Raw genomic sequence first — 13,248 nt, 5'->3', positions numbered from 1 at the left:
CTCTATGGTCATGGCCTGAGTTAGCTGTAGAAATATGATCTCCCCATCAGTAGGCTTTAGACCATTTGGAAGTGCTCAAACACATTTTATATGCTACACTTTTCCACCCAGCCCCCTTGATCTCCTTAGGGAGACATGTACTTTACCCCTCCCTTAGCTTTTGTCTAGTGGGATCTCTCGGACGCAGGAGCAAGTCATTCCCCAATCAATGATGATGCACAAAGCTCACTGGAGGATGCCCTGTAGTGCAGGAATAGGAGTCCCAATTTGGCATTGCAGTGAACACAAAGATGGCAATTTGTTAGGGATTTGTAAAGCATTGTATGGTTCCCGATTCTTCTTGGCAGTCCTAACCAGGCAGTTTGAACACACGGCTTGGGACAAATACTGTTACCTTATTTATCATGTGACTACATGCTGCCCCATACCAACTGCTCCCCAGCTGTTAACACTTAGCAGTTTACCTCAGGAATTAAGCAATTTAAGACTAAGAACTGCCTAGTCTTTTGCTAAACTGAAAGGGGTTGATGACAATGCATTACAGGGGAAAGGTGAAATTACTGTTTTGCTGGCAAGGCCACACACTTGCACCACTTGAGAACTTGCTAGGAATGTGTAGTGAGCTCTGAAATACGTGGCTAGCCACCAGTTTAGTCTATGATCTACAATAAAGTTGTCTCTGTCATTTAGATATGGAGGACCAAATTCAGCCCTGCTGCAACTCCTACTTAAGCTCCACTTACACCAAAAGTGAATTTGGCCCTAGATAATTTAACCCTCATTTCCCCCTCATGATCATGCAGTATGTTTTGGTTAACTACTTCCACTAATAGTTAAAACAACTGATTATTTAGCCTACGAACCGAAGCTACAGTCTCATTTTCAGAGTAGTTTATGCCAACCTTGAGAGCAGATAACCTTTGCATGCAGACATCAATGGAGTTACACTATAATAGATGTTAATTATCTCAAATACTGAGAACTGCAAGAGAATTGAACATTTAACACACTGTGCCATTGAAGTAAATGAGCCAGAAAGTATTACCTCTCGGTCATCAAATTCACAGTACTGCAGATCCCAAGAAGTTGACAGTGTCCTCACACAAGCATACGTATTGTTATATGAATCTTCACACACACAGTCTGGAAAACAATGCTGTAAAGAAACAGAGGTTAAACAGAAAAAGGGAGAGTGAATATTCTTTTTTACTTCATATGGTGAAACTGAAAGCAACCGTTCCCTACCCAGAACTTGTACCCACTGGAGCCAGCTGCAAGTAGTTCATGGACACTAGACAGAATACTGAAAACTAAATGTTAAAAATCCCAGGTAGAGATAGATAGAACAAAAATACCAGTTTTTCTAAAAATTAGAAAGTATCACTGGTCAGGGAAGTTTTTAAATGGGAGATAGTGTCTTTGTATTTTTCTGGTGAATACATACAGTAGCCCAGGAAATGAAAACAATGCTCAATACCCCAAACAGGCTACTTAGACACACAGTGGGAAGAATACCATAAAACAGAACATTATGGTAGGGTCTATTTACAATAAGCATTAGTATGACAGAATTACAGAGCACAGTCAGAATGTAGCCACCTACTTACTGGCTTCAAAATCAATATTTGATTGTGTGATGAGGGCATCAGAATTGCAGATGTAAAAGATCATGGCCCTATGTTGCAGCCACCATCTTTCCAATAAAACAGACTAACACAGCTACCCCCTGATACTTGACATCTTTCCATTGGGATTCTGGAAGCACTAGTTATTTTAAAATCAGAGAGGCAGATGTTCAGCCATTCAAAACATTCTACTCTGAACCAGGCATGTTTTACTCAGAACAGGCATAGCTTCTACTGACTTACAGAGCAAGATATAGTAAAAAACCCTATTTTAGCATTGGGTATTGAGGAGTTCATAAAACTAAAGTTCATAAATTGATCTTGAAGTTACAACGGATACCACGCTTAAGTTGCAGTATAGTACACTGCATTGCCTTCTTGTCCTTCAAGCCACTACAAAGCAATTTCCAATGTTCTGAAGGGACATCAACCTGTTCTTTGATATACCTTTTATTGTTATTCCCCCCCGCCCCCACTCACTGTCAATAAACGGTTTGTAAAACTGGTTGTTTGTAAGACTCTGGTGTTTGTAACATCGAGGTTCTACTGTCCCAGGAAATAAATCCAGATCTCCCACATCACTGGAAGACACAATTTCTAGGCTACTAACAGACCTGACTCTGAACTGTGGTTTTAGTTTAAAGCAATTTCAGGAAACATTTACAAATAATTAATGCTTAAATTCCGTTCTACTTACAGTAACACCAGGTCCTAGGGCAGGGCAGGTAGGATCACTGCTGTTATGTCCTTCTCCCTGGTACTCAATCAAGACATCTGATCTCCAGGACACATTTTTGTCTCCTCTCTAAAACAGAAAATAGTACAATTTACTTTAATTGTTAGTTCTTCTGACAATGCCATAAGTAAAAATCATGCATGCCTGAGATTACATACTCCTTGCTGGTTACATAGTAATTTAAGGCACATCCAGTGGCACCAATACAAAAGCATAATGAAACTTGGTGAAAATGCGCTATGTAACAACTGGAGAGATCCAGTCTCAAAAACTGATAAGTTGGTTTAGGAAGTGGATATTTTGTTTTGTGTGAAGAGAGAATGCTAATGACAGTTCATATATAAGCTAGCACTAACTGAAGGATTATGATCATCATGAAGTACAAGCCATGTTGCCAAATACTACTAAATTATAACCCGAAGTCTCTAGAAAAAGGTTGTTTTTTTTTGTTGTTTTTTTTTAATATAGCCTCTTCCTTTAGGAGTATCACTACTGATGAAGAATTACACAAGACAATCAGAGATACTTGCATAAAAGGGCACACTCAACTGGAAAGCCATCAGTGTATTTTAAAAAGGGTTGAAAATTTTAAATCCCTCCCACATGTGCAGTTTTAGAATAATTTTTAAAAAAGGCACATAAAACCTATACAGAGGCAAGCAGATTACAGAAGAGGAACAAACTACACAAAGTACCATCACAAATGCACGCCATAAACTGACAGAAGTCTAACACCCACAATCTTTGTTATTTGTAACAGTAGGTAGAACTTTAAGTCAGACATGAGATTTAAGTTGATGTCGTTCCTTTAAGGTTTCACTAGCTAAACCTTATACCACAAAAGTGCATTGGTTCTAAATCATGACAACTCATTGCAATTTCTTGAAGGCTACTTCCAATTTATAGATGAGGTATAACAACAATAAAGTGATCAGCTACAAGAAGTTTCATTTAAATAGGTTTCTGCTCATCTGTAGGAAAGATTAGTTCCCTCCCCCACCCCAGTCAGTGGGGAAAAGATGACTAATATCCCACTTATTAGGATTTAAATAAATATCAAGTGGGCACTGTGATGTTGCACCCCATAATGCTTTATGAAAATATACTTATGAGTGTAAATATGACATAACTAGAATATGTTTTATGCTAGATATACCATGTAACATATCTCTGCAAAGGTTATGATCTACTGTATATATTCATCCTAATTGTATGTGTGTATTATTTTTGTATTCAAAGTTATGAATATTAGGTATGTACTTTGATTTTAAGCAGCCTCGGTGAAGCATTTGGTCAGCTTTTTGAGAAAAACTATTCTCAGTAAGTGCCCAAACACTTAAGCTGACAATGGACTCAGATGTGGATTGGCGTCTCTCAGAGCTTTCGGCTTTTAAAGAACTGAGTCATGCATGGATATGCGACTTGCCCATGTGACTCCAAAACTCCTTGTAGCTGTGATTCTGCATAGAAAAAAAACACAAGGGGTTTCCACCCACAAGAGAGACTACGGCCAAGGCCTTGGGAAACCCCTCTATTTTGTCTTCAGTTGGCACAAAGGATAGCCTCTCCACCCCAAAGGGAGGCCTGAAAGAAACTGGAACAAAGGACAGTAACTAAAGAGGTGCGAGTGATTGCTGGACTCTGATTAGGAGGAAATCTAGTCTGTAAAAGAAACTTGTTGGAACATCTAAGGGTGAGATTTACCTGCATTTAGTTTCTTACTGTATTAGGCTTAAACTTGCGTGTTTTATTTTATTTTGCTTTGCTTGATAAACTTACTTTGTTCTGTCTGTTATTACTTGGAACCACTTAAAATCCTACTTTTTATATTTAATAAAAATTTTTTACTTATTAATTAACCCAGAGCAAGCAATTAATCCCTGGGGGAGCAAACAGCTGTGCATCTCTCTCTATCAGTGTTATAGAGGGCGAACAATTTATGAGTTTACCCTGTATAAGCTTTATACGAATAAAACAGATTTATTTGGGGTTTGGATCCCATTGGGAACTGGGTATCGGAGACAGGGGCACTTCTTAAGCTGTCCTCAGTCAAGCCTGAAGCTTTGGGGGGACATGGTTCAGACCTGGGTCTGTTTTTGTAGCAGGCTAACTTGTCTGGCACAACCAGGCAAGGTACTGCAGCTGCCAGGGAAAACGGGCTCAGAGGTGGTTCCAGCACATCAGGTGGCAGTTCCTAAGGCAGTTCCTGTGACCCAAACCATCACAGGCATAATTTTGTCTTGGTCACATATGCAAGTCTTAGAGCATGTCAGAATTGAAGAGCCAAGTAGTACAACCATCAAAACAAGAGTCATTCATTACCAGTAGTGCAACTAGTCAAAAAAAAGCTTTCCATTTAAAAAAAAAGTGATCCTCCTTTAGGAGGGAATTTCAGAGTTTATTGGCATGTATAAACAATGAAATGCTATACCTGCACCTTGTTACTATTTTCATTAGGCCAGAAGGGCTCTGTGTAAAAATGCCATGAGGAAGAATGGAGTTGGAATGCACATCTTCCTAATCCATTTTAGGAAACTTTATTCACTCTGAAGAATAATCTGCATAAGAGTGTCATAAACAGATAGCTAAGGGTTAATGTCTCTTACACCTGGAAAGAAGTAACCTGAAACACCTGACCAGAGGACCAATTAGGAAACAAGACTTTTTCAAATCTGGGTGGAGGGAAGTTTGTGTGCGAGTCCTTTGTTTTTTGGTCTTGAATCTGTCCCTCTCGGCTATGGGAAGGATTTTTCTGTTTCCTGCTTTCTAATCTTCTGTTTCCAAGTTGTGAGTACAGAGATCATAAAACAATAGGGGTTATTGTTTTTTTCTTTTGTATTTACATGGTGTAGTTGCTGGAATGTTTTGAATTGTATTCTTTTTGAATAAGGCTGTTTATTCATATTTCTTTTAAGCAAATGACCCTGTATTGTCACCTTAATACAGAGAGACCATTTTTATGTATTTTTCTTTTTACATAAAGCTCTCTTTTTAAGACCTGTTGGAGTTTTTCTTTAGTGGGGAACTCCAGGGAACTGAGTCTGTGCTCACCAGGGAATTGGTGGGAGGAAGAAGTCAGGGGGAAATCTGTGTGTGTTAGATTTACTAGCCTGACTTTGCATTCCCTCTGGGTGAAGAGGGAAGTACTTCTGTTTCCAGGACTGGAAATAGGGAGGGAACACCTGGAGGGGGGAAGGGAAATGGTTTATTCCCCATTGTTGTGAGACTCAAGGAATTTGGGTCTTGGGGTCCCCAGGGAAGGTTTTTGGGGGGACCAGAGTGCCCCAAAACACTAATTTTTTGGGTGGTGGCAGCTTTACCAGGTCCAAGCTGGTAACTAAGCTTGGAGGTTTTCATGCTAACCCCCATATTTTGGACGCTAAGGTCCAAATCTGGGAATAGGTTATGACAAAGAGTAATCTGCAAATTGCTTGGTTACTAATCCTGAACTCTTACCAGAAGCGGCAACAGTGACATCCCATCCATCTGTGTCTTGTTTATGTCAAATCCTGCGATATCCAAAATAGTGGGACCCAAATCAATGTTTGCAACCAGCATCTGGATGGTGGTGGGAAACAAAGTGTTACTGACTCACAAAAAGATTAACGTTCTGAAACTGTTAAGTTTTAGTGCAGGTGTCGGCAACCTTTCAGAAGTGGTATGCCAAGTCTTCATTTATTCACTCTGATTTAAGGTTTCATGTGCCAGTAATACATTTTAACATTTTTAGAAGATCTTTCAATAAGTCTATAATATATAACTAAACTATTGTTGTATGGAAAGTAAATAAGGCTTTTAAAATGTTTAAGAAACTTCATTTAAAATTAAATTAAAATGCAGAGCCCCCGGACCAGTGCTTAGGACCTGGACAATGTGAGTGCCACTGAAAATCAGCTCACGCACCATAGGTTGCCTACCTCTGTTTTAGTGTCTGTCTGAACAAGCGAGGTCCTTTTATACTACAGAACACTGTGTTGCTAGACCCCTTTGCAACATATATGCCAGACACTGTCTGATTACTACGAAAGAATATGAAGACCTATATTACTGCACCTTCACTTATAATCCTACCTTGTTTGTCTGGTTTGGTCTGATGCCTGGTCCTCGAACTAGCAATGGAACTTTAATGTCAAACTCATAGAGCTGCCGTTTGTCTATTGGCAAAGAAAATTGTCCTAGAAAACATTAAGAAAAGAATGAGACTCCACTTAATTGTGGTTTAATTTATAAAAGGGGGCTTCACATGACTCAGGATCTGGCCTTTGATGAACAATGACTTGTTTAAATGGATCCTTTATATTGACCTTATATACACAGACCCTTAGTCTATATTCACCCACAGATTTCCTTTATTTCAGTCTATTACTGTAGTCAGATTCTGATGCTGTACAAGTTGGGCTACTTGTACAACTTCAAATCTACACACAAGATGACAGAGGGCAGCTCTAACATTTAGAAAGGAAAGAGATGCTATAATGAAATTCACCAGTAAAAGTATCTTGGTATTTCAGAGCAGGAATGGAGGAAAGGTCTATATTTATACATATCATTATTACATTTTAGGGACAGAACACCACTTTATAAAATTCTCTGAAGATGAATGGCACTGTAGGTTTGCAGTCAATTAGTTTAGCCTCATAGCACCGGAGGAATACAATTATTGTCTTCATTTCACAGATGAGTAAACAGGGGCAGAAGTTAAGTAACTAAGATTTCAGCAAAAGTTTGGAGCAGAATTGCAAAGGACAAGTATACATACCAGTATGGAAGCCATTGTCTGAGGTATAAAAAATGTAAGTAGTATCTAGCTCTCCAAGCAATTCCAGTTTCTTCACCAGTTTCTCTATCAGATCATCTACTGACAGTAGTGTTTGCCATCTGTATGGGAGCAAAAAATGTTCCAATTAAATTGTATAGTATTAATTGTAAATGGGCATTTCTATTAGGCTACAAATCGATTTGGAATTCTGTTATGCACCCTAGGCATATCACGTCTATCACCACAAACCTCTGGAAACAAACCAAACATATAGCGAGCTCCATTTTACAGTATGAGCTACAGCCATTCTAAATGAGACACAGACCTTCTGTTTTGTCTTATTCTGCTTTTGTTGGTTTTACTCTCTAGTGCCTGAAAGGTCAAAATGCAGATTAAATGTAATCTTATCTAGAAGTAGCCACAGACCATTTCTGAAGTAATGCAAACTAGCACGTTAGCATCACAGTGTTCTCCTGCAAGGTCACCAGTTTATAAAAGCAGAACTAAAGTGTTCCTAAAAAGTATGTCATGCTGTAAACAGTTTCTATATGAGGTGATTTTTTCTGCACAAAAAGAGCAGGACTTCCCATGTCTCTGTATGTTGAATGACAGTAGCAGTTAGATACAAGAGATTTGTATGGTCTAGCAGACTACTTATAAATCTGCCTACCAAAAAAGGGGTGGGGGCATGACTCTACAGGCAGCACCCAGAGAACTACTGCAGGTAATTTAACTCTTATGATGAGATCTGTTACACATTTTAAATCAGCTCATTTTTGTTTCTCATCAGAATAGCCTCTGGGCTATTAGTCTTGCCAGGAAATCTATTAAATGGTCTCAAGCATTACCTTTTTCTAAAAGCATCATCTAGAAACTGTATTGAAGAATTAGTCATTGGAGTCTTTGCTTGTCGGATTAGCCAATGCTTGTCCTAAAAGAGAACACATTAAGATTAGCACAGAAACATAAAAATGACCTTTTTTGTTAAGTTCTAAACCTTCACTGAATTGTTAATTGCAATAGTAATAGTTTGAGTGAAGTATTTGCATTATTATGAAGTATTTACATTAAAATAGAAGAGTAACTTGTGACTTTAATAACAGAATCATAGAACTGGAAGGGACCTTCAGAGGTCATCTAATCCAGTCCCTTGCACTCAAGGCAGGACTAAATATTATATAGACGGGGGTGGGCAAACTCGGGCCACATCTGGGTGGGGAAATTACATGCAGGGCCATGAATGTAAGGCTGTGGCAGGGAGTTGGGGTGCAGGAGGGAGTGGGGGGGGTTGGAGGCATCATGCTGTGCAGGAAGGGGCTCAGGGCAAGGGGTTGAGGCACAGGAAGGGTTTGGATGCAGGCTCCAGCCCAGCACCACTTACCTTGAGCAGCGGCGCACAGTGGGGCTAAGGCATGCTCCTGGCCTGCCCTGGCCCCGTGTAGCTCCCAGAAGCGGACGTCTCACGTGCATGCAGCCCCTGGGAAAAGGGGGCAGGAGTAGAGGGTTCTATGCATTGCCCTCGCTTGTGGGTTCCTCCCCCGAAGCTCCCATTGGCTGCAGTTCCCCATTCCCGGCCAATGGGAGCTGCGGGGGACGATGCCCGCAGGTGAGGGCAGCACACGGAGCCCTCTGCTCCCCGCTCTCCCAGGGACTGCAGAGATGTGGTGCCAACTGCTTCCAGGAGCAGCACAGGGCTAGGGCAAGCAGGGAACATACCTGAGCCCTGCAGCACCACAGGAGTGGCAATCCTGTAGGCTGGATCCACCTCATCGGCCATAGTTTGCCCACCCTGATCTAGACCATTCCTGACAGGTGTTTGTCCAATCTACTCTTAAAAATCCCCAATGATGGAGATTCCACCACTTCCCTAGGCAATTTATTCCAGTGCTTAACCACTCTGGCAGTTAGGACATTTTTCCTAATGTCCAACCTAAACCTCCCTTGCTACAATTTAAGCCCATTGCTTCTTGTTGTTCTTTACCTCTGAGGATAGGACAATTTTTCTCCCTCCTCCTTGTAACAACCTTTTATGTACTTGAAAACTGTAACATCCCCTCTCACTCTTCTCCAGAAGAAGAAACCCCCCCTCCCCCCCTTTTTTTATTTTAAATCTTCTCTCATCGGTCATGTTTTCTAGACCTTTAATCATTTTTGTTGCTCTTCTCTGGACTTTCCCCAATTTGTCTTTCCTGAAATGTGGCATGCAGAACTGGACACAATATACCAGTTGAGGCCTAAATCAGTGCAGAGTAGAGTAGAAGAATTACTTCTTGTGTCTTCCTTACAATACTTCTGCTAATACATCCCAGAATGATGATCGCTTTTTTTGCAAAAGTAACACACTATTTACTCATATATAGGCTGTGATCCACTATGACCACAGATCCCTTTCTGCAGTACTTCTTCCTAGGAAAGTTATTTTGCATTTTGTATGTGTGCAACTGATTGTTCCTTCCTAAGTGGAGTACTTTGCATGTGTCCTTTGAACTTCATCCTAGTTCCTTCAGATCATTTCTCCAGTTTGTCCAGATCATTTTGAATTTTAATCCTATCCTCCAAAGCACTTGCAATCACTTCCAGCTTGGTATCATCAGCCAACTTTATAAGTGTACTCTATGCCATTATCTAAATCACTGATGAAGATATCAAACAGAACAAGACCCAGAACAGATCCTTGCGGGACTCCACTCATTATGCCTTTCCAGCATGACTATGAATCACTGGTAACTACTTTCTGGGAATGATTTTCCAGCCAGTTATGCACCCACCTTATAGTAGCTCCATCTAGATTGTATTTCCCTATTTTGTTTATGTGAAGGTCATGCGAGACAGTATCAAAAGCCGTACTAAAGTCAAGATATACCACATCTACCGCTTCCCCCATATTCACAAGGCTTGTTACCCTGTCAAAGAAAGCCATCAGGTTGGTTTGACATGATTTGTTCTTGACAAATCTATGCTGACTTATTTATCACTTTATCTTCTAGGAGTTTGCAAACTGATTGCTTAATTATTTGCCTCATCATCTTTCCAGGTACAGAAGTTAAGCTGACTGGTCTGTAATTCCCCCGGTTGTCTTTATTTCTCTTTTTATAGATGGGCACTACACTTGCTCTTTTCCAGTCTTCTGGAATGTCTTCCGTCTTCCATGACTTTTCAAAAGATAATTGCTAATGGCTCAGATATCTCCTCAGTCAGCTCCTTGAGTATTCTAGGATGCATTTCATCAGGCCCTGGTGATCTGAAGATAGCTCACTTGTCTAAGTAATTTTTAACTTGTTCTTTCCTTATTTTAGACTCTGATCCTATCTCATTTTCACTGGCATTCACTATTTTAGATATCCAATTGTCACCAGGAGCCTTCTTGGTGAAAACTGAAACCAAAAGTCATTAAGCATTTCTGCCATTTCCATATTTTCTGTTATGGTCTTTCTCCCCTCATTGAGTTCAAGTACAGGTGGGAGTTAGACTCAATTTTCCTCTTAGATCATGTACCTCGAGAACTATGACAGTAGAACTGTGTAAGTTTCTGCTCAGTTTGAGAGGGACCCTATAGTGTATGTTCACATGGTATCTAGAAGTGAGTCTCCAAGCTTGAGTCCACTGATGTCTGGTAGCAGGGGTTGCACTAGCATGCAAAGAATAGCTGTGCAGACATTGTGGCTTAGGATGGAGCTTGGACTCTTAAGCCCAAACCTACTCCAGGCTATTTTTAGCACTAGCACAAGACTGAGGCTCACTACCAGATGCAGTGTAGACATACCCACAGGGAGCAGAAAGTGCCTGGGAATCACTTTAGCGGCCTAGGAAAGAGAACTGTGAAGAGAACTCTGCCTGGAGAAAGGGCTGGGAAGGGTAGCAGTTGCCTGGGGAAGACTCTCTGGACTGAGACCAGTGATGATTCTCTACTTGGCAAGAAGACAGGAAGGAGTCCTGCAAGGGTGTAGTAGAGAACTGCTAGAAGAGGCCTAAGAGATTAGCAACATAAGAAACAGCCTTAGGATAGTGGAGGAGAGTATTTTTGGGCTTAGAACAGATTGCTGCTGAGGCCTTTTGACATTATCTAGAGTGATGGTGCACAAACCCCCTGCACTGAAGGAAAAACTATTGAGCCCCTGCAACAGGAACAATAGGCAGACCCTGGTACAAAGAGAGAAGGTAAGCTCAGGCACTTAGGGCAGGAAACTATCAGGGCCCTGCCACAGGGTGAAAGGATTTTATAGCTTTTTATTTGGACTTAACCCCAGAAGGAGAAGGCTTCTTGCTTTGACCAAAAGGCCAAATTATCCTTCCAGCCTGACCATTTTCTTTGGTGAGAAACTGAGGTAACAATCATGAACCTGACTAGGACAGGTAAGCCACACACTCCAGTCAGAATTGTGCTTGTTGCTATACACACAGGAAGAAAATAAGCCCTGAAAAGAAAGCTTGCTATCTGAAACCAATACTAATGAAAAGTGAAAGAAAGAGACAAAATCAAGTGTATACAAGTTGTGTAAGTTTACACTTTCAGTTTCGAGGTGTAAAGCAACCGAGATCAGCAGAGCTGATTACTTGTTATCCTAAACACCAGCCTGGATTTGGCTTGAGCAGGGTCTTCTCAGTGGTAGAACTTCAGCTTTGCAAATTCCTCCCCTAGACTCAATCTGAGGCTGTAAGAACTCCTAATTACATGACTCTCAAAAGGATTTATGACCATTTAGATTCCCTGTTTATCTATTTTTGCCCAGACTGGGGAGGGGTTGGTGCTGGAGCATGGGGCAGAGCTAATGAATCCAATTTATAACTGAGTTCAATTGTGTGCAGCACCCATGTATCTTTTTGGCAATTGTTCGTTTTCTGTTATTTAAACAAAACACCTAAATGCTTGAGATTTAGCCAAGCAAGAAAGCTGATTTAGGATAATTAAGACCAAATACCCAGCCTACAGTTATAGACTCGACCAAGAGACCTAAAGATTTATTGAGGAGCTGAAAGTCTTCCTCTTGTCCTGCAGTACTCTGCTCTTCTTAGTCTTACCTCTCCAACCTATTTATGAATTTAGGCCACATTTACAAGATTATTACTGAATTTAACTGAGTTTAGATTAACCAATAGTGAAGGTGAGGGAGTGGGAGGGTCCACAAGGACTCATTACAACACCCTGTTGCAAATTAAAGGAACAGTCTCACCTATTACAATTCTGTCAACATGCATTTGATTGTTGAGGACCATATGTAGCTGTTTCATTTCAGTCTCTAGCTGGGACTAGGGCTATGTCTACACTACAGTCTATGTTGGCAAAATGTATGTCCCTCGGGGATTTGAATATTCCCCCCACCCCAAGCAACGTAAGTTACACTGGCATAAGCACTCATGTGCACAGTACTATGTCAGTGGGAGAACTTCTCCCACTAGCATAGCTTATGCTGCTCACAGAAGTAGGTTTTTTATGCTGATGGGAGAGCTCTCCCCCATTGGCATAGTGTCTTCACCAGACACTGCCATGGCTCAGCTGTACTGATACAGCTGCACCGCTGCAGCGGTGTACATATAGACATGGCCTAACATTTCCTTCTTTCTTCCCCTGTTGCAGAATCCTCAATATCTATAGACTGAATAAGTGCTGTAAGCACTATGGTTTTCCTTGTGCATTGCACTGCTATGCAGTCAAGTGCAGAGGTTTTTGCCTTTGCTCTGCATTAAGGGCAACTCCCACACTATTAGCTAATCAGCATTGCAATTTTAGCCGGTTGCTGACCAAATAACTACTTCTAGCTTTCTATTTTTAAAGCCCACAACCACTGTAGTACCTAAATCCCAGATAAAACTAAGGATCCTTTTATGGAAAAAAGGTGATTCTGCTTCCTATTGCCTGGTTTAGACACTGTCTTCCCTCTTTCTATTCATGTCCCATCATTATCAAAGGACTTGCAAAAAACTGGGTGGTACATCATGCTCTGAGCAGTTAAGCTTGGAGTCATTTTAACCCCTTCTAGTAGAGTTCCATGATCTAGAGCCCTTTGCCTTTTGCTCCCATGCTTCAGTAGTCACAATAGCCCCAACGCACACAGATGTCACTGGGTTGCAAACAGTGAGAAAGTCTGAGATTCCATATAGCCCACTAAGGGTCTTCAAGATTTGGACTG

At 40.9% G+C, this 13,248-nt stretch overlaps 1 protein-coding gene across 3 annotated transcripts in view; it reads right to left on the bottom strand.

The window, feature by feature from the left end:
- Positions 1 to 13,248, bottom strand: part of GNS (glucosamine (N-acetyl)-6-sulfatase) — a 31,991-nt gene that overhangs the window by 6,551 nt on the left and 12,192 nt on the right. For all 3 annotated transcript variants that reach the window (XR_003998497.1, XR_003998498.1, XM_030548832.1), the window contains exons 7-12: positions 7,969 to 8,051; positions 7,121 to 7,239; positions 6,433 to 6,536; positions 5,818 to 5,919; positions 2,323 to 2,430; positions 1,046 to 1,156 (exon numbers count right to left, since the gene is read on the bottom strand). Coding sequence is in view for 1 of the 3 variants with exons in the window: in XM_030548832.1 (XP_030404692.1) it covers positions 1,046 to 1,156; positions 2,323 to 2,430; positions 5,818 to 5,919; positions 6,433 to 6,536; positions 7,121 to 7,239; positions 7,969 to 8,051 (627 nt within the window). In the remaining 2 variants the exon portion in view is untranslated. The remainder of the gene's footprint in view (positions 1 to 1,045; positions 1,157 to 2,322; positions 2,431 to 5,817; positions 5,920 to 6,432; positions 6,537 to 7,120; positions 7,240 to 7,968; positions 8,052 to 13,248) is intronic.

This window comes from Gopherus evgoodei, chromosome 1 (assembly GCF_007399415.2).
Source record: "Gopherus evgoodei ecotype Sinaloan lineage chromosome 1, rGopEvg1_v1.p, whole genome shotgun sequence".
Classification (NCBI taxonomy): Eukaryota; Metazoa; Chordata; order Testudines; family Testudinidae; genus Gopherus; species Gopherus evgoodei.
This window is presented reverse-complemented; position numbering and strand designations above follow the sequence as displayed.